Here is a 19,597-nt window from a genome sequence, read left to right on the forward strand (position 1 = left end):
CCTCTCTCTCTCTGCCTGCTTCTATGCCTACTTGTGATCTCTCTCTGTCAAATAAATAAATATTTCTTAAAAGAACCTAATTCCAGTGCTGTGCACGTCAGCTTCAGATGGAGTATCATGCTGGATCTGAGAATTAAAATTTAAATTGGGGGACAAATAAAAAATGTAAGCTCAAGCTGGGCTCCAATTTGCTCAGGGGGTCAATTGAAGTGAGCAGTCAGTTTATAATCAGCAACGCCTGGTGTGCACTGAGTGCTGTGTGAATTACTGTGTCATAATAAGCAGACAGACATGGCTTTTCCTCAAACAGTAGCAAGAAAAATGCTTGCTGTGCAGACCCTGGGCAGCCCCAAGAGAGGGAAATGAAAACTCCGTGCCTACATTTGTCTCTTCCGGTTTCATCTCCTCTCTTTGTTCAGGCCTTTCTCCTTTCCACCCCAGGGTTATTTCCTTAATCTTCCTGACCCCATTTGCTCGGTTCGGACCCGTGCCGCTTTGGAAGATCTCTCCGAGGCACCTGGGCTTAGCAAAACCATGTTCTGTGTTTCTCCCACTGGGTAGTAAACCAGTGCCAACCCAGGCTCTGAGCCTCGTTGCATTGATCAGGCAGGAGTCAGGCAAAATGCTTCGCGGATACACACCCCAGCTCTCCCCAGAGATCCCCGCATCAGGGCCAGGATAAAAAAGAGAGCCTTCCTCGCTCTCATTTATCCTTACATGGCCTTCATGGAGAGTAATTAATCATGATTTATAAGCGGTAATAAATTACAGTTTAGAGACTCCGGGCACAATATAAATATTTTCCCTGCAAGCCAAGTTAGAACAAATCTCTGTCTAAAACAAGATGGAAAACAGCAGCGATTGAAAGAAATAGTCGAACCGGATGGTCCCAAGCACTGTCAGGAGAAGAAAGAAGAGCGTAATCTACGTCTGCAATTATGGGCCTATAATAGTAGGATCGTTTTCAGCCCGTTTCCACGTCCTGCTGGGCAGGCGTTGGCTCAGATAAGGAAAAAGAGCCAAACAGACCTGGGGGGTGGTGGCGAAGAAACACCAATTATTTTTGATGCCTGGTAAACAGCCTGCGCCAGAGGATAAGGCTTTTCTGGCTCTCAGCTATGCTCTCTTCCCTTTCCCTGTGTCTGTCCTCCTCCCCTGAAGCTGCGGGGCGGGGAGGTCTAAAAATAGTCCATGAATCACGGCGGGTAATGTTGTGCAGCGGTTACATAAACAGCCAGCCGGGCGCCCGGGCCGAGGGTAGGAACGGAAATTATCTGGGTCAGGGTTGTCACTCCGAATAGGGTCCCCCGCAGTCGGCCCGCGGGAGGTGCGGCCGGGGCGGAGGCTGGGGCCTGTGGCCGGCCGGGAGCAGCCCGGGGAGCGGCGGGCGGCGGCGGGCGGGAGCAGAACCCCCGGGCCGGGCGCGAGCAGAGCGGGCGAGCTCCGCGCTCTTCCCATGGCGGGGAGTGGGCCGCGGCGGCGGCGGCGCTGACGGGCCCGGGGCGGGGCGGGCGGGGGCCTGGGCCCGAGAGGGAAGATGAGCGCTCTCCTAGAGCAGAAGGAGCAGCAGGAGAGGCTGCGGGAGGCCGCGGCCTTGGGGGACATTCGGGAGGTGCAGAAACTGGTGGAGAGCGGGGTGGATGTGAACTCCCAAAATGAGGTCAACGGCTGGTAAGTGGGGAGCGGGGGAGGCCTAGGTCCGAGCAGCCGGCCGGGGCCCGGAGCGCTGGGCGGGCGACCGAGACCCGGCGCTGCCCGCGGATGCCCATCAAGGCGTGGCCCGGCGCCGGGGCCACTGAGGCCGGGCGCTCGCGAGGCCGGCCTGGGCCCCCCGACCTGCGCCGTCCGGTAGGGAGCGCGGCCTGCCCCAATCCACGCCCACGTGGTCCTCCCGGGGCAGCGCCCACCCGAGCCCTGTCCGCCCCCCCCCCCCCCGCCCCGCCGAGCCCCGCACCCCACCCGCGCTCCCCTGGCTCTCTGGGCTGGAACGCTGGCGGCCAGGATTCCAATGATTCATTCGCACGCTCCTATGGAGCTCACCCCGGTTCGAGTGTTGAATTATTTTGCCCTAGGAGTTTCTGGAGAACACACCTGTACAGAGCAAAACGCATAAGCAACCGAGCAAACATGAGTCTTATAAACTAGCACGATTTCTTTTCCCAAGACCGGAAAAAAACAAAAACAAAAACCCCAATCACTTGCATCACTATTCTGTGTCTCTGTTGTCTCACTGCACCAGTGGTTTGCTGCTGCCTGCGGCTGCCTGTTGAGGAAAGACCTACTCCTTTATCCCAGGGAGTGTTTAGCTTTATTTAATTACAATCTTAAATAGAGAATTTGAATCAAGACTCTAGATGGCTGCCTGTAGACTGAGTCCTTCCCAGTCTAAAAGGAGTGTCATTTTAGGATGTCCTGGTCAAATTTTTGCTGTTAAGTTCCCGAGTGTGGTGTCATTCTGTCCTCTTCACACTTAAATTTTAAATTTTTAATTGATCCAAGTATCACTTAACCAGCCTGTTTTGTTAGCTTAGAGTTAAAGTGAGCTTGGAAAGACTTTATTTTTTATATTATTTTTTTCTAAGATTTTATTTATTTATTTTGTATATGTCTGTGTGTATATATATATACACACACAGACAGATTACAAGCAGGCTGAGAGAGAGGTGGGAAAGCAGGCTCCCCGCTGAACGGAGAGCACGATGCTGGGGCTCCATCCCAGGACCCTGAGATCATGACCCCAGCCGGAGGCAGAGGCTTAACCCACTGAGCCACCCAGGCACCCCAAGGCTTTATTTTTTAAAGTGGAATCATACAGTTTGGAATTGAGAGGGACATTAGAGATGGGTGGTGAGTCCAACCGCAGAGAATCCCCTGCCCTAGTTCACACAGCTATTTATAAGATAGGGGGGACCACAACCATTGTCTCCTGACGCCCTCACAAAGTTACCTACCTCCTAAGGAGAACAGCCCGGATAGCCCACCAGAAGGCCAGGAAACAGTAGCTATTTTCATTGTGTTTTGTTTTCTTTAAAAGTGTTTGCAAACAAGCCTGCTGTTCTGTGTGTACCTTTTCTGTGGCTCTGTGGTTGGCAAGCTGTGACTCACTGTTTTGGCAGTGGGAGGCAGTGTTGTGTAGAAGAAGGAGCCTGGTCTTTCCCGCAGGTTCTTCTCCCTTTCCTGCTTTAGCTAATACAACCTTGCCTGAGTCACTTCATTTTCCAGCTGTCTGAGAAGAGTGTTGTGACCACTGAAGGGGAGGAAGCATCGTAGGAATCGCTAACATTTACTGAGTTTGTGACATAAACAAGGCTCTGAGAGCTTTGCCTCATTATCTCATTCACAACTACTCAAGAACATAGATGTTACTCTCTCCATTTTACAGATGAGGAAACTGAGGCCCAGCAAGATTAAGTAATTTCCCCCAAGGTCATAGAATTTACTGGAAAAGAAGCCAGCATCTGACTCCAGGCCCTACTTTCCTAATCATGATGCCTGCCCCATAGGAGGTGCTCAGTATATATAAGCTGAATCTGAAGACGCTCCTCATCCATCCCGGAAGATGTCTTTTAGACACCTCATGTTGGAGGTTCAAGGTTGCATTCCTGATCTCCCCTCTGCCCCCTACTACCCCAGGCCTCCTCCTCGAGTCCTACTCATCTTGGTGTCTGAGGTGCTCGGGCCAGAGCCCTCGGTGCCCTTCTTGCCTCCTGTCTTTCCCTCATATTCCACATCCGGCCAGTCGGCTGATTGTGCCAGCTTTACCTACGGCTGCGGTCAGAATTGACCGCTTCTCACTAGCTCTGCCTCTGCACCTCTGGTACACGGCCACTATCATCCTGTTGCCCGGATTCTCGCGGCCGCCCCCCAACTCCTTTCCTTGCTTCTACCCTTAATACCCTGCAGTCTTTTCTCAGCACAGCAGCCAGAGGGAGCCTGACGTAAAACCTAAGTTGTAAGTCGGATTGTTTCCCTCTGCTCAGAACCCTCTCATGGCTGCAGTCCTAGAGTTTCCACCTCCTGTCTGCACCGTCCTCCCTCCTTACCTCTATGCCTCATCTCTGGATTTGACCCTTGCTTCCCTCATTCTGCTCCCCTGCCCCCCCCCCCCCGCCCGGCTTTTACCAAAACACCAGGCATGGCCTTGATTCAAGGCTTTTGTGGTTTTTCTTCCCTCTAAGTCTAAAATGCTTTTGTTCCCTCATCTCCGGGTAGCAGCGTAGATGTCACCTTGGTGAGCCTCTCCTTGGCCCTTGATTTAAAATGGCACGGTCCCCCTCCCCTGCCTCTGGCACTCCCTAGTCCCTTCCTTTGTTTTATCATCGCTGTAAAGCTTGATCACCACCTAGGGTACGGTTCGGTTCCCTTATTTGCTGACTACCTCTGTTTCCTCTTCTGGAAAATGAGGGAAATGTTGGTAACAGCACTTAACTCAGAGGTTGTTCAGAGATCGAATGAGTTAATAGATGTAAAGCCTTTAGAACAGTGTCCTCCATGTAAAAAGCAGTATATCTGTGTTAGCTGTTTTCTTCTTATTTTTTTTTAAAGATTTTATTTATTTATTTGACAGACAGATCACAAGTAGGCAGAGAGGCAGGCAGAGAGAGAGAGAGAGGAGGAAGCAGGCTCCCCGCTGAGCAGAGAGCCAGACGTGGGGCTCGATCCCAGGACCCTGGGATCACGACCCGAGCCGAAGGCAGAGGTTTAACCCACTGAGCCACCCAGGTGCCCCTGTTTTCTTCTTATTAAGCAGTGTTCTGAGTAATGGGATATAAAGGTTACCCTCAAAAAACATAGCCTCTAGCATAGAAAAGCAGAATGGTAACTGCTTTCAATTTGTAGTTGCTCAATAACCACAATTTCAGCACCGATGAATGATGGCCAGTGCCTCTGGTCTGAAATACTTCCCCCGGACTGACCGGATAGTCTGACTGCAAATTTAAAGCCAAAAGAGTTGAAGTTCAGAGAGAGGGTTCCCACAGCAGTTGTAATTCAAGGGTGTGCATACCCCCTTGGCTTAAGGAACAAGTATAATGGCTCCTGAAAAAGTTGAAAGTGCTCCCTGGCTGAGTTATGGCTGCCCAGAGCCATGCAAGTCTGGGCTGTAAATGATGATCACTCAGGGCATGGGGTTGTGGGGAATCATGCCACATTGACTTAACCCCACTTTACATGGTGATGCTTTAGTTAGTTGGTTTTCCCAGAGGATCTTAGACCCACTGGCAGTAAATTAGCTTCTTCAGTCTCAAGCTTGTCATGGACAAGTGATTTACTACCAGCAAGTGAGTAGTTTATTTCCAAAAAGGAATGTATTTTTCTCATCATGCTCCATTCATTTTTGAATGGTCGCTTATTATCATTATTCACTCTTCAAGCCTGTGCCACAGATACACACGCACACACACACACACACACTCACTCAGCTGCAGTTTGCCCACAATCAAGGATGTATTGGCTCCTTCAACTCGGAGCAATGTCCACCTTGTTCTTGGTTCATGTGTTCAGTGGTGGCGTACCTGTATGAACAAGCAGACACTTTCTTGTCTTCATGAGCCCATATTTCAGAAGCTGAAATCAAGCCTCTTCCCTTATTTCTCCCAAATGGCAATCTTTTCTTCATAGAGTATATCTTAAAGGTACCCAGATAATCTAATTCTAACAAATAATAGTGCAGGATATTACTCTGAAATATCAGTGGAGTGGCTCGCTTTCTGTAAGAAATGTTTAGGAGGCCAGGGCAAATCAATGTCTCCCTGGAACCCAAGGAACTGTTTGGATAGTTAAACTTCCAGGTTAGTGACCTGCCCCTCACTACTGAACATATTGTTCTGTTCTTTACCATATTGGCTTATTTGGCTCTAAGCTCTGAAGATATTTACCTCTTCAATTAGAGAATTGGTGAGTGAGGACATTTCAGAACAGAGGGGAAAAATATTTTCCTTCTTTAATATCATTCAGCTTTTGGCAACTGGGGATGAATTTAGTAACTTTGAATCCTTTCATTTCTGTTAAGATGGAGTTTATAACTGGCATGCTAATTATATTTCTATGCAGTGTTAAAATAGCCCTTCAGAGTATGCATAATCCCTTCCTATGTGTACAATAGTAAATAATTAGTTTTATTTAAATGAGTCTAATATGTTAGAAGAGTTTGTTCTTTTTTCTTTTCTTTTTTTAAAATATTTTATTTATTTATTTGACAGACAGATCACAAGTAGGCAGAGAGGCAGGCAGAGAGAGAGGAGGAAGCGGCCTCCCCACTGAGCAGAGAGCCTGATGCAGGGCTCGACCCAGGACCCTGAGATCATGACCTGAGCTGAAGGCAGAGGCTTAATCCACTGAGCCACCCAGGTGCCCCAGAAGAGTTTGTTCTTCAAAATTTTGGTCGTTGATGTACATTTTTTAAATGCCGTAGGAAGTAAAGTCTGAGTGCAGTGCTGTACGTTTAAGCAGATGAGCCTTCTGGAGAGAACTAGAGAAGCCAACTTTTTCAGAAATGGAAATTTCAAAACGGGGTGTGTGTGTGTGTGTGTGTGTGTGTGTGTGTGTGTGTGTGTGAAGGAAAGAAAAGGAAAAGAGTGAGCAACTGAGATTCAGCCGGGAATATCTACGGCAGCAATAATAACTGTAGCAGCAGAGCAAGCTGTAGATGATTATTAGCCTGATAATTTTTTTTTTTAAAGATTTTATTTATTCATTTGACAGAGAGAGAGATCACAAGTAGGCAGAGAGGCAGGCAGAGAGAGAGGAGGAAGCAGGCTCCCTGCGGAGCAGAGAGCCCGATGCGGGGCTCGATCCCAGGACCCCGAGATCATGACCTGAGCTGAAGGCAGCGGCTTAATCCACTGAGCCACCCAGGCGCCCCTAGCCTGATAATATTTAATCTTCGTGTGTCATTTGGTGCATATGAAGCAAGTTGCCATTTTCCCTTAAAAGCAATGTGGCCCTGTAAAAACACTGTAAAGAGACTGGGACAGTTTAATGAGCGTCACTGATGGAAGACCACTCCGCAATACCATCAGAGTTCGCCGGCCAGCCAGCCTCGTGGAAGCCATTGACATGAAAGCTCCTAGGATAAATTGGATTTTCCCAAGGGCCCAGAATGAAATTTAGAAATAAATTTCAAGCACCTGCTTTCTGGAAAGAAAAGTTGAGGTTGCCAGCCTAGTTTCCTGGTTCTATCTGAACTCTTTCTTCGGCTTGCATATATTTCTTGACTAGCACATGGGATTTGAAATCCTGAATCACCTCTCGCCTTTTAACTCACTCTTTTTTCCCTTTCCTTGGGACAGGACCTGTTTACACTGGGCATGTAAGCGCAATCACGGTCAGGTGGTCTCTTACTTATTACAATCAGGAGCTGACAAAGAGATTCTTACGACAAAAGGAGAAATGCCAGTGCAATTGACATCAAGGAGAGAAATCAGGAAGATCATGGGAGGTGAGTCTGTGTTGGGGGCAACCTCTGATTTTGTCAAACTAATTTAAGACTCACAGTGTTGTTGGCTGCGATCCTGATGCCACTCAAACCACAAATCTGTTTTTAAAAGCAAAGGTAATATTACCGTGCCAAGATAGCAATTCCTTGTGGTTTCCAGACAAGTCGGCGCTACCAGGTTTTATTTTTTTAATCTGTAAAATTTAAGGTGATAAAAATGACGATCATAAACCTGATGAAACGCTTTTTTTCTCTTCTGATTTGAAGAGGCGGTAAACATTGAACAAAATATGTCACATACCACTAGCTTTCACAAGACACTCCTTCCCTGGTGATTTTTAAAGGGCTGTGTAAATGTTACGCATTTTCTTCTTTGTAAGTGGAAGAAGATGATGGTGCTGACAGCCTCCCCCAGCTGAAGAAGGAGTCAGAACTGCCCTTTGTTCCCAACTATTTGGCCAACCCAGCCTTCCCTTTCATCTACACCCCTGCGCCAGAGGATCCAGGCCAGCTACAAAACGGGGGTCCCTCCACACCGCCGGCATCGCCCGCTGCAGATGGCTCTCCTCCATTGCTCCCCACGGGGGAGCCTCCCCTGGCAGGGGCCTTTCCACGGGACCACACCTCTTTGGCACTGGTTCAGAACCGGGACGTGTCTGCCCCCTCTGCCATACTCAGAACACCAGAAAGCACAAAACCGGGTCCTGTCTGTCAGCCACCAGTGAGTCAGAGCCGCTCGCTGTTCTCTTCTGTCCCGTCCAAGCCACCAGTGTCTCTGGAGCCTCAAAATGGGACATATGCAGGCCCGACGCCAGCATTCCAGCCGTTCTTCTTCACGGGGGCATTTCCATTTAATATGCAAGGTAAGCCTGCGGTGGGAAACAGCCGTCGGCTACGGGCCAGCCTGTGTCCAGAGGTCTAGTGATGCACTTCTTGCTTGGGGGCAGGGGGGTGGAAGGGGCGGTAGGGGGTGAGATTTATGTAGGTATTGAGAATCTAATCGCAGAGTTACAGAAATTTTGCAAGACTAGTTTAAGGAGCTCTCTTACACAAATTGTTTATCTTGAAATAGTTGTATTGAAAAAGTATGTATTTTCCAAGAACAAGGGTAGTCTCTTACATAAGCACCGTCCAGTAATCGAGTTCAGGAAATGTAACCTTGCTACATTACCATTCTCTGATCCAGGCTGGATTCAGATGTTGTCAGTTATCTCCATGGTGCCCTCTGCGGCTCTGTGCTCTCTCTCCACCTCTGCCCCTGCCCCCTGCCCGGAGTCACCCGTTGCATTTAGTTATCCTGTTGCTCCATTTTCCTTTCACCTAGAAGCTTCCTCAGCCTTTCTCTGTCATTTTGGACCTCAGTATTTTTGACGAATCCAGGCCCAGTATTGTGTAATATGATCCCCTATCATCTTTCTCTACATACTAGTCGCTGTTCTACTGTAAAGAAGGACCTTCCTTTCACCTCCATATTTTATATCAGTGTGAACTCGTAGTTTCTTTACATTAGGTTATAATTCATTACTAGCATTATCTTGATGTTCAGAGGACACCAAATCTGTCCAGAGGGAGCCCCTTCAAGCCAGTTCTCGTGTCGCATGAACCTGTCCCATCATTCTTGGAGTGTATCCTTTCTGTGTGTGGCAGGAAGGTCCAGGCTTCCAGTGTAACTTTCCCCACCCCAGCCCCAGAGGCAGCCCTGGTTCCTTCTGGCGGAGAGTGGTGTTCAGACACAAGGCTGCGCGCTGGGTGCACTTGGACTCCAGCTGTGTCATGCCTTCTAGGTCTGCATGGAGGACAGAGCGAGGAAGGAAGTATATTCAGGTGCTGATAGCCGTGGCCTAGGGCTGCCATGAGGGATTCATACGTAAAGAGCAAAGCAGAACCCACAGACCCATGTTGGTGCTTGGCGTGGGCCATCTTGGCAGCTAGGCTCAGAATTTAGGGACAGATGGCTTAGATCCCAGACCCTTGAATAATAGTGCTTATTTACACCAAAGCCCAGATTCTTTCTATGCTGAGGTATACTGCAATCACATCACAGTTAGACTTTCTTATTAGTAGCTTATCTTTCCGCTATCTTACTGCGTTTGTTGCAAGGAATGTCATCATTCATAGATACCTTTATATTCACAGGTATTAAGTCCTTTTAGAGTCACTCCTCTGCCATACCCTGCGTGTGCCTTCCTTTCAGCTCTCTTCCCCTGCCCTGCTCCTGTGTGGTTTGATACCCACACATATCCTGTGTGGTTTGATACCCAAAGCCATCTCTACACCTTCACCTCCTATGCTCCAGCAGCAAAAGTAAATTGTCCTTCTGCACACTGGATGGTTGTCTCCCCCCGCAACCCTCCCCCCTTTTGCTCTGTGAACTGCAGTCTTCCGTGTAGGGCAGGCAGCGCAGGAGAGTGGCAGCGGAGCCGGAAGTGGGGCTGAGCCAACCCTGCCAGTGGGGCTGGCTTCTCTCATGGGGTGGTGCAGGCCTTTGGCACGGGACATGGTTATGGAGAGCCGTCTTCTGGGGAAGATCTTAAATTACATCGGCTGATGGTGCGGGCCCCATCCGCGAACATTTCTCTCTTTTTTTTAGAGCTGGTACTCAAGGTGAGGATTCAGAACCCATCTCTTCGAGAAAATGATTTCATTGAAATTGAACTGGACCGACAGGAGCTCACCTATCAAGAATTGCTCAGAGTGAGTTGCTGTGAGCTGGGTGTTAATCCAGATCAGGTGGAGAAGATCAGAAAGTTACCCAATACTCTGGTAAGAAAGGTAAGGAACGTCTGTTAAGCATGAGTGGTTGATGGCTTTTTGCATTTGGAAAATACCCAGCTTCCTCCTTGGCTGTGTGAATCATAGTTGAGAACTGAAGAGACTAGACAAGGAGCAAAGGGTGGTTTTCCGGCCGCTGTCATTGAGCTTGCTTTCCCTCTACTGTGTCTACAGGGACGTGACATTTTTGAAAGTTGTAGGATACCAGAGAGAATGTTCTGAATTACGATTCCCATGTACCTATTTTTGGTTGGTTGTGGAGTGATAGGTGAGGGTCACTCTACTGCGCTATCAGATACGGACTGTGTTAAGAACCAGGTTAGATGATAACGCAAACCCCTATGGACACATGTGTGGTCCTCCCAGCATCCATGGCATCTCAGGGCACCTGGGGAGAACAGATCTGAATGGCCTTTCGCTTCAGGGGGTGCTTATCCTGGAGCAGCTGCTGGTAAGGGCTTCCGCCTCCATGCCAACCCAGCTCATACCCCCAGGGACTCTCCTGCACTGTCACCCACAGCCTGCCACTGGGATCTTCCTCTTTTCCTTCCCCTCTTTCTCCTCCTCCCACTCCTCCTTGTCCTGATCCTCCTCCTCTTCTTCCTCCTCTTCTTTCTCTTCTTCCTCCTCCTCCCCCCCACTCCTCCTCTTCCCAAGCCTCCTCCTCCCCCTCTTCTCCTCCTTCTCCTGCTTCTCCGCCTCCTCCTTTTTTCCCCTGACTTTAAAATGAGCGGAGAGCCCGGCTAGCTCAGTCGGTAGAGCATGAGACTCTTTTTTTTTTTTTTTTTTTTTATTTATTTGACAGAGAGAAATCACAACTAGGCAGAGAGGCAGGCAGAGAGAGAGGAGGAAGCAGGCTCCCCGCGGAGCAGAGAGCCCGATGTGGGGCTCGATCCCAGGACCCTGAGATCATGACCTGAGCCGAAGGCAGAGGCTTTAACCCACTGAGCCACCCAGGCGCCCCGAGCATGAGACTCTTAAAATGAACTGAGATACTGGTATTGACACAACACACCAAACATATAGAGGCAAGTGACTGCTCTTAACATGCCCAACCTATTTTGTTTTAGGATAAAGACGTTGCTCGACTCCAAGACTTCCAGGAGCTGGAACTGGTTCTAATGATAAGTGAGAACAATTTTCTGTTCAGAAATGCTGCATCCACACTGACTGAAAGACCTTGCTACAACAGGAGAGCTTCCAAACTGACTTACTAATGCAGCAGGGACTTTCCCCGCTGAGTATTGTGACAGTGCGCATCCCCTCTGGGCCAAGGACCAGCCATGGATGGAAATGCCTTGGGCGCCACTGTGTAGCTTACACTAACATCGTTCTGCCAAGGTAGGAAGCCCTGACCCCCCAGCAGCGGTGCCACTCTTCCAAGCCTCTTGGTGCACAATAAACCTATTGCTTGAAGCTGTGAACAGCTGAGAAGTGGTCTGGAGAGGCAGCAGCCGGCAGCCCCGAGCCCACAGTTTCGTGTGCCCTGTGGCAGCGAGCTGTCCATGCAGATGCCGAGAGAGCGTGGAGCCTGTTCGCAGGGGCGCCTGCAGGGCGGACATGCTCTCTTGGTGTCGCCTGCTCTCGCCTCTCTGCAAGGAGGAGCTGGCCACAGAGGAAACTGGGGAAAGCACAGGTACTGGGCAAAAGAATTTTAGTGTGACTAGTGGCTGTGAGGTTTCACATACCCTACTTATAAATGCTACTCAGGTTCAAAGTCTTTAAGAATTCAGTTTCCTAGTTGTAAGTATGCTGTTAACCAAAAGAGCTGCCCCTCCCCCGCCCCTCTTTTGTGAGCCCTCAAGACTGCTTCCCCATTTCTAGACCGCCATTGCCTGGACCGCCCTCGCTGCATTAACTCTGCGGCCGCTAGAGGGCTCTCTGATGCTTTCCAAATCAGCGACCACTTTTTTTTTCTCCCCCTCTCATCCCTTTTCAACCTCTAAAGCGGTTCCTGTCCTCCCCGTGTTTAATTGCACCGTCAGAGAAGAGCACAAACATGGCCGGCCCGTGTTCTCCACTTCCATTTCCCACTAGAAATGAAAAAGCAATTTTTGAAACTGAATCTGTTGCTATTTTAAAAGGTTACTGTGGGAAACTGAGCTAAAGGAGTTAGCATCTTTATTTTTGTATCAAAGATAAAGGTTATTTTGAAATTATTAGGATTTTTACACAACTCTGAAACCTGTTGCTTTTTGTAAACAAATTGTTTGCTCTTAGGGCTCCCCCACTACCACCACCAGTCCACTTACAAAGCCAGTCGAGAGCTTCCTGGGCTTTGTTCTGGAAGGCACCTGATTAAACTCTGGAGCATGGCATACGAATGTTTTTTTAAACGAGCACACTCAAGAATTCTTTTCCTCTCCTTCAGTGTCATTAATGGTAAAAGAGCCACTGTCTTGTTGAGACAAACAGCTTAACTTTAGGAGCAAGAACGAGCACACTTGGACAAACAGGAGGGCAGGGGTTCGAAGCCAGCTGAAGAGCATCCCTGCTGTCTTAAGAAGCTTTTTCCCCATAGTGCCTATAGTTTCCAAAGAAACTGAACTTCCTAACTGTGTTAATTTCATTGGAACACTGCGACTAATTGAGCGAGAACATGCAGAAGATGTCAATGGAAGAGAATGTTGTGCTAAGCAAATGGCCTCCCGCTGCTGCCTCAGGGCCGAGCTGAGGCCGAGGTGTTTTCAAGGCCAGCTTCACGGAGTCACTGTGTCCGGTGACTTAGCCGTATTCTACTAGTTACTGGTGTGACTTAATCACCCTTGTACAGTGTTTGCATCACTGAGTAAAGGTTACTTATTATCCCTTCTCTGAAGTGCTTTAAAGAAGAAACCTCCCTTGTGTTTCAACCAATCAGAAGCTAGTTTACCTAGACCTACTAACCTTTTTTCCTTCCCGTTGGGAAAAGTTACAATTTACTGATAACAGGAAGGCTAGTTCTGTCTCAGAGGAAATAAGTCCAGTATTAATTTATGTCTAAATCACTGGGGCAAAAACTCTTCTAGCCATCTAGATCAGTTAGAGACTCAGAGGCAGTGGAGGTCCCTGGCCGGAGGTGGCCCCTACGGAGGAGTCTCTCCAGGGGCATTTCCCCTGAAACGGAGGTTAGAGACTGAGGAGAAGGTGAGGGAGGGGCTTGGCATCTCAGGGGAGGGCTGAGCTCTCCCCTGGCCTCCCTTCTCCTTTCTCAAGTGTTCTGTAGTCAGCTGACTCCTGCGTCTGGCGGTGGGATGAGACTGCACGGTTGATGGTAGGTGAGTTTAAAGTCTTAATCTATGCATTCAGAGAAATATTTTTATATGCTTTGTGTAATTTATAACAAGGACTTTTTTTTTTAGCTTTGTTAACTGTGAATTCACCCCTCCTCCACCGCATATTTAAAGCATGTGTTCACACTATGTGTAAACATTCACTGAAAACTTTTTTCTTTGTGCATTGCCGACTGTTCAAACATAACAAGTATTATTAAAATCAAATATTAATGGACTGAGCCCATCTTCTTTCATTTCGGCCTCCTAAACAGCACGGCACTTCTCAGCCCAGGGGGGTTCAAATTCCTGGACAGCCCCAGGGGCACGACGCTCTGGAGGAAAAATAGAGGGGAGTGGTCCCTCCACCTGAGCCGCCTCCCTCCCTCCCTCCCGCGGCTGGCTGCTGTGGTGCTCATGGCCTGTCAGTGGCAGCTGGAGACTGGTGTTTTGTGCAGCGCCCTTCCTCCCAGTTCACAGCAGTGAGCTCCATTTCCCTGGAGTGGCTGAGCTAGATAGATGGAGGTCATCCTCTGTTAACCACAGGTTTTGATTATGCTATTTACTTTATACAACTGAGCCTCTCCTCTGGGCTGTCAGCACCTGTCAGGACCTCCATGAGCTCAGAAGCAAACTCCCAAGGCAGGAGAGGAAATACAGCCTTATACCTTCAGAGCCTCAGCCGAGCCCGCTGCCCGAGTGAATCCGTGTTCCTGTTGGTTTAGGGCGGCTGGAGCCTCACAAAGCAGACGTCATGCCAAATTGGCCTAATAAATCTGGGAACACAGCAGAGACCTTTTCTTAGCACCAAGGAGAGGCGGAATAATTTGGGCATTTGTGCTTTCATACTCGCTTCATCACAAGGATGGAAGTCTTCTTCCGTACACTCATAAACATCCTGGGCAGAAACTGGCTGCCAAAAAAAATGTGATTAACCTTTAACAAATAGTCCCGCAGCACAGGCCGACCCGAAAGGTAGAGGAGAACCAGATCAAAGGAGCCATCTCTGCACCTACCGCAAACCATTTAGGGAAGAAAGATAAACCATCACCTCCAACCGGTCCGCCAGACAGCAGAAAGGTCAAAGGAGTGAGAGAGTCAGAGAAAACTCTGTAAGGTAACAAAGAAGAGAGATCCATTCCAAATAGAAGGCTTTATGCCAGATGGACTCTGACCTGCAGAAAATGAGTCCTCTGTTGGCTTGCTCGGACCAAATTTAATTTACCCCCTCAAGATGTATTTACCAGCCTGGGATTGGGGGGGGTGTGTGTGTGTGTGTGATGTGGCCCCCAGGCTGCTATTTGCTCCCATATTCAGCTTTGGCCAGACAGAGGAAGAGGAGTGGCTTGGAGGCCTCGCTGCTTATGGGGACCTGTCTGGAACATTTTAAAGGAGCAAGGAAATGAAGCCCCATACCCATCTCAGCCCCTAAGAGGAGCAGGCTTGGAGGTCTGAGGGATGACATAAACGTGAAGGTGTTCACGGCAGCCTTCCCAGGAGGCCTTGGGTCAGATTTCAGGGGCTTTATTTCTTGCCTTTTTACAGTATCTGCACAGCAGAGCAGGAATTCCTGGCAATTACCCCGTGAATTTTGGCTGTGAAGACGATATTTCTAGCCAAAAGCTCTCGAGTCTGAAGTTTTCAGATAATTCCAGCCATGTGAATGTGTGTAAAGTCTACCTCGACCGCCTCTCCCCGCTGCCTCCCCCAAAGGTCCTAAGTCCCAAACCTTGTGAACAGGCAGAGGAAGGCAATGTCAGGGCATACGTATTGTTGACCACGTAGCTTTATTTCATCAGTGCCCCGGTTTTAATGGATTCAGGCCAGCACCCCAGAGTACAGGACTCCATTCCTGAGGACGGCCTGACCCGGCAGTCTGGTGTTCCAGGAGGAAAAAGCTTTACTTAAAAAAAAAAACCAAAAAAAAAAAAAAAACAAAACTACTTCAGAGTAGAAAATATGAAAAATCATACAGAGCAGAGAGGTCATTCCATGAGATGATTGAGAACAGCACAGTGTGGAAATAATACCAGCTTGGGAATCAGGAGACCCGGGCACCCATCTGGGCTCTGCCTTCAGCCAGCTGTGACCTCAGGCACGTCAGTCACCTCCAGGGCCCTGCTTTCTGCATTTAAAGCATTTAAGCACAATTATTCTGGGAGGCACCCGACAGGGCAAAACTCCCAATGGATGCCCCCAGCCTCTGCTGTCAAGTCCATCCTGCAGACATATTTGGAAAACCAGGAATGGTCAGGAGGAGGTCCTGGGAATGTATTCTAAGCAAGTCCAGCATCTCTGGCCATCCCGTAGAAGATGCCTCTGGCTGCAATGAGGTTGGCCGGAGAGTCAAATTCTGCTATCATCCCTTTGTCCAGGACCAGGACCCTAGCCAAAGAGAAGAAGTGGTCAGAGCTCCATTAGCCTAGGCTTGGCCGTCGTGTCCACCCCACCCTATCTGGGGACCACCCAGGCCCTGCAGTGACAGGCCAAGCCTCCTGCTTTAGGCGACCCACACAACACAGCCACGAAGCCACACGTGCACGTTTGCAAGGCTGGTTATTTTAGCCGCTCCCTTTGCTCTCCTGGCAGATGAGGCGGTTTCTGGGATCAAACATGAGGTTGCTATTCATCTCTGCTAGTCGGGGCTCCGAAAAGCTTCCTTAATGAGCCCTTCCCTCACCGGGGTCGCAGGACCATGCTCAGGGAGCCACGGGCCTGTGTGCTGGGCCCTGCGCAGTTCCATCTGCTTTGTGCCAAGTCACAAAGGCACACGGCAGGGGACCAGGCTGTGCTGAGGCCTGACCCTGGAATCTGGGACTTTGGCTGCAAATCTGGTTGCTGCTGATGGGTGATCTATACATGCGCATGCGCGCGCGCGCACACACACACACACACACACACACACACACAGTGAGGCCTGGCCCTGGGATTCCAATCCCCTGCCAAGGAAGCACAGGGTGCACCTGGGGTGGGATCAGCAGTCTGGCTCCCAGGGAGAGGCAGGAGCAGAAAGGGCTCTCTTGAGCCCCAGGGAGATGCCCCTCGCTGGGAGGGGATGGCCATACTCTGCTTCCTTGCCTACAGGGCTCCCGGAAACTTGTTCTGGAAGGAGTGTGTCTGAGCACATCTCTGCCTGGCCACTGCCTGAGCTAGAGCCTGAAGACTGCCCCTCCTCCCTTCAGTGGTTTCTCACTGTTCTTAGGGTAAGGACAGATGGCTTTACCACAGTTCCCGAAGTGTGGCCTAGTGGGGCCTGTCCCTCTCACCTCCTCTGCTTGGTTCTAGTGCCCCCTTCACCCTGCACGCTCCAGCCTCATGTGCCTTCCTACCCCAGGGCCTTTGCATGTGTTGTATCCTTTGCCTGACATTTGTGTCCATACCCCATTTCACCCACTCCCCAACTCTTACTCATCCTTTGGGGCCTAGCGGACACTTCCTCTTCTTAGGAAAGTTAGTGTTCTGGCCGCCTTGCAGACTGGCTTCCTCCCATCTACACACATGGAACCCTACTTCCTTCCTCCGAGCTCTAGTTATACATTCAATAGCATGATTGTCGGATTCATTTCCATCGGTCCCAACAGAATGAACTCCCAACCTCCCAGGTTGGTTTGAGCTACCTACCCTCAAGGCTGCTGGTGAGCACCATTTTCAGTTAGGCCTGGGGACAGACTCTCTCAGCCCCTCCTGTCCCTTGTCTGGACCTAGGGCCTAGCACCTCCTATCTACCCTTTCCTCTCTGGGGTGCCGGACGAGAGTGGGGGAGGGATGGAACAGACGGATGGCAGCATCGGGCATTCTCAGCTTGGTTCTCAAGCCCCTGAGGGCTGTGTGGGGACACATCCGAGACAGGGACAAGGTCCGCCCCATCATCCAGTCTGTGGCGTTTCCCCGTGTCCCCCTGCTGTGGGGGTTTATGTTGTGAATGGACACCTGTGGCTGTGCTCCCCCACCACACTGCTTCAACAAAGAGCGGCTGCAGCTTCCTCCCCTTCATCCCTCGGAGCTCCCATGTCTCCGAGGTGGCCAGTCTGCCAGGCCAGCGCCAGGTCACTTCCCTGACACTTCTGACCCCTCAGCCCCTCATACTGTCCTCCAGCAGCGAACCTTAGCTCTGGACACAATGAGGGAATAGGTTTTCCTTTCCCAGGTTTTCCTTTTGGCTGAGCGGCTGCCTCCCCTGGGAAGGCGTAAGATCCAGAGGGCAAGGCCCCATCCCTAATCCTTAGATGCCCTGGTGCCAGGGAGGGTTAAAGAAAGGGGGAAAGGGGCTCATTGACTTCCTACAACAACCCCGAGACAGAGAGAGAGAAAGAGAGAGAGAGAGAGGTTGGTTTGGCCCCTTGGCCAAGGTCACAGGGGCCCAGCAGCTGCAGGGGCTGGAACTCAGTCCCCCGTCCCACCCCGCTCCCCGCGCTCTCAGCACAGAGCGTCTGCCTCTCACAGCGCTGTCGGGTCCAGCCCCTCAAGGCAGGGACCCGAGCATCGTGCACTTCTCTCAGTGGCTTCCTCATCTGTATGCCCAACTCAGACTGCGGGAGTGAGGTACGAGTGAGCGGGCCCTAAACCCTGGGGCCCAGGGAGTGAGAGTGTGGTCAGGAAGGAGCCAGCCCTGCCTCACGGCGTTCACAGAAGGCTGGAGGGAGGTGGCCTGGGCACAATTTGGAATGCCTAGGGAGCCCCAGTGTGCCCCTTCCTTGCACGCTGGGAAACTGAAAGTGTCCCGACTCAGAAAACGTCCCTGGGCCCCCAAGTGCCGATGACTCCACTCTGTCCTGCCCCTTACCCATAACTTCGGAAGCCCTGCCTTTCCCCTCTCCCTACTCCCGGGCCCTAGACAATCCCACGAGCTCTCCCGTGTCCAGACCACCTTCATCTGCCTTCCCAGTGGACCAGATGACTCCACCAGACTCCCCTCCGGCTGGGTTCTGGTGTCCCACCTGGTGTAGTCCATGATGGTGTTGAGCCGGTGGGCGATGGTCAGCACCGTGCAGCTCTCAAACTGGGTGCGGATGATGGCCTGGATGAAGTCGTCCGTCTCCAGGTCGATGGCTGCCGTGGCCTCGTCTAAAACCAGGATTCGGCTCTTGCGGAGCAGGGCTCGGGCCAGGCACACAAGCTGGCGCTGGCCCACGCTGGCAATGGAGAAGGCAGGCATCTTGAGCCCGACGCCCCCACCTGCCCCCACCCCACCCAGGCCTCGATCCCTGAACTGCTTCCGTCTCTCTTCCTTCCCAGTGGCCCGGGACCTGCTTTCTGTCTAACCCCTCCCATTTCTGCCTCAGCCCAGTCCTCCTGGAACATGGAGTCATCGGGGTCTGGACCCCACAGGGATGATGAGGGGTCTGGGGTAGAGCCAGTGCTCGACAACGTTGTGAACTCCAGTCTGTCTCCGGCACTCTTGGCTTCCTCTCTCTGTGCCTTTCTCCCCTGTCCTCACTCCTCAGCTAGTTCCAAGATTTTTCTTTGCTTTATTCTATCAGTCGTTCACACTCTAGACAGAATACACTGAAATGGCGCTTCCTGGATATGTGCACATCATGCCATCTTGCTGAGCTTAATGTCACACAATTTGGACCGTCATCTCCCGGCCCCATGGGGGAATGCAGGCCAGGGCTCTGTTGTGGGAACAGGAAGGGGCAGGGGAGGACATGGGGACTCCTGGGTCTGGTCACTGGGGAGATGGAGGAGAGGAGGGACGCATACCTTCCACCTCTTGCCTTGGAAGCCAGAGCCAGCGAACAAAGCAAGGCTGTGTTCCCAACCACAGAGGCGGCTGTGCCCCCATACCCAAGGACAAATACCTCAGCCTTTCCCAAAGGGGTGAGTCACCACAGCACAAGTGAAGGCCAGGCTCTCTCCCTGGCCCATTCCCGCAGCTAATGAAGGTTCTGGCAGCGGAGGGAGCCTCTAGCTAGAACTCAGGGCTGATTTATGGTAGGACTGGCATAGGATGCAGGTTATGCTTATTAAAGTGGCTCCAAGGGGTGCCTGGGTGGCTCAGTTATTAAGCATCTACCTTCGGCTAAGGTCATGATCCTGGGGTCCTGGGATCGAGCCCCACATCAGGCTCCCTGCTGAGCAGGGAGTCTGCTTCTCCCTCTCCCACTCCCCCTGCTTGTGTTCCCTCTTTCACTGTGTC

General features: G+C 50.7%; 2 protein-coding genes across 8 annotated transcripts in view; one reads left to right on the plus strand and one right to left on the minus strand.

Moving 5' to 3' along the window:
• Positions 1–1,340: 1,340 nt before the first annotated feature.
• Positions 1,341–13,696, plus strand: ANKRD40 (ankyrin repeat domain 40). Of its 3 annotated transcripts, XR_006815972.1 has the most exons (6): positions 1,343–1,671; positions 7,290–7,438; positions 7,816–8,298; positions 10,026–10,207; positions 11,278–11,548; positions 12,428–13,696. XR_006815972.1 is itself a non-coding variant. In XM_045985879.1 (5 exons), exons 1-5 carry the CDS (start codon positions 1,538–1,540, stop codon positions 11,422–11,424), a joined length of 1,086 nt encoding a protein of 361 aa, XP_045841835.1. In that variant the 5' UTR covers positions 1,341–1,537; the 3' UTR covers positions 11,425–13,696. The 3 variants fall into 3 exon arrangements, 2 of the variants coding, with proteins under 2 accessions (XP_045841835.1, XP_045841833.1); XM_045985879.1 differs by having other exon boundaries at positions 1,341–1,671; positions 10,026–10,198; positions 11,278–13,696; XM_045985877.1 differs by having other exon boundaries at positions 11,278–13,696.
• Positions 13,697–15,232: 1,536 nt separating this feature from the next.
• Positions 15,233–19,597, minus strand: part of ABCC3 (ATP binding cassette subfamily C member 3) — a 44,894-nt gene continuing 40,529 nt past the window's right edge. For all 5 annotated transcript variants that reach the window (XM_045984784.1, XM_045984787.1, XM_045984783.1 and 2 more), the window contains 2 exons: positions 18,396–18,590; positions 15,233–15,843 (listed from right to left, as the gene is read on the minus strand). In XM_045984784.1, coding sequence (XP_045840740.1) covers positions 15,735–15,843; positions 18,396–18,590 — 304 coding nt within the window. In that variant the 3' untranslated portion in view covers positions 15,233–15,734. The remainder of the gene's footprint in view (positions 15,844–18,395; positions 18,591–19,597) is intronic.

The sequence above is a fragment of the Meles meles genome, chromosome 18, assembly GCF_922984935.1.
Source record: "Meles meles chromosome 18, mMelMel3.1 paternal haplotype, whole genome shotgun sequence".
In the NCBI taxonomy this organism is placed as follows: domain Eukaryota; kingdom Metazoa; phylum Chordata; class Mammalia; order Carnivora; family Mustelidae; genus Meles; species Meles meles.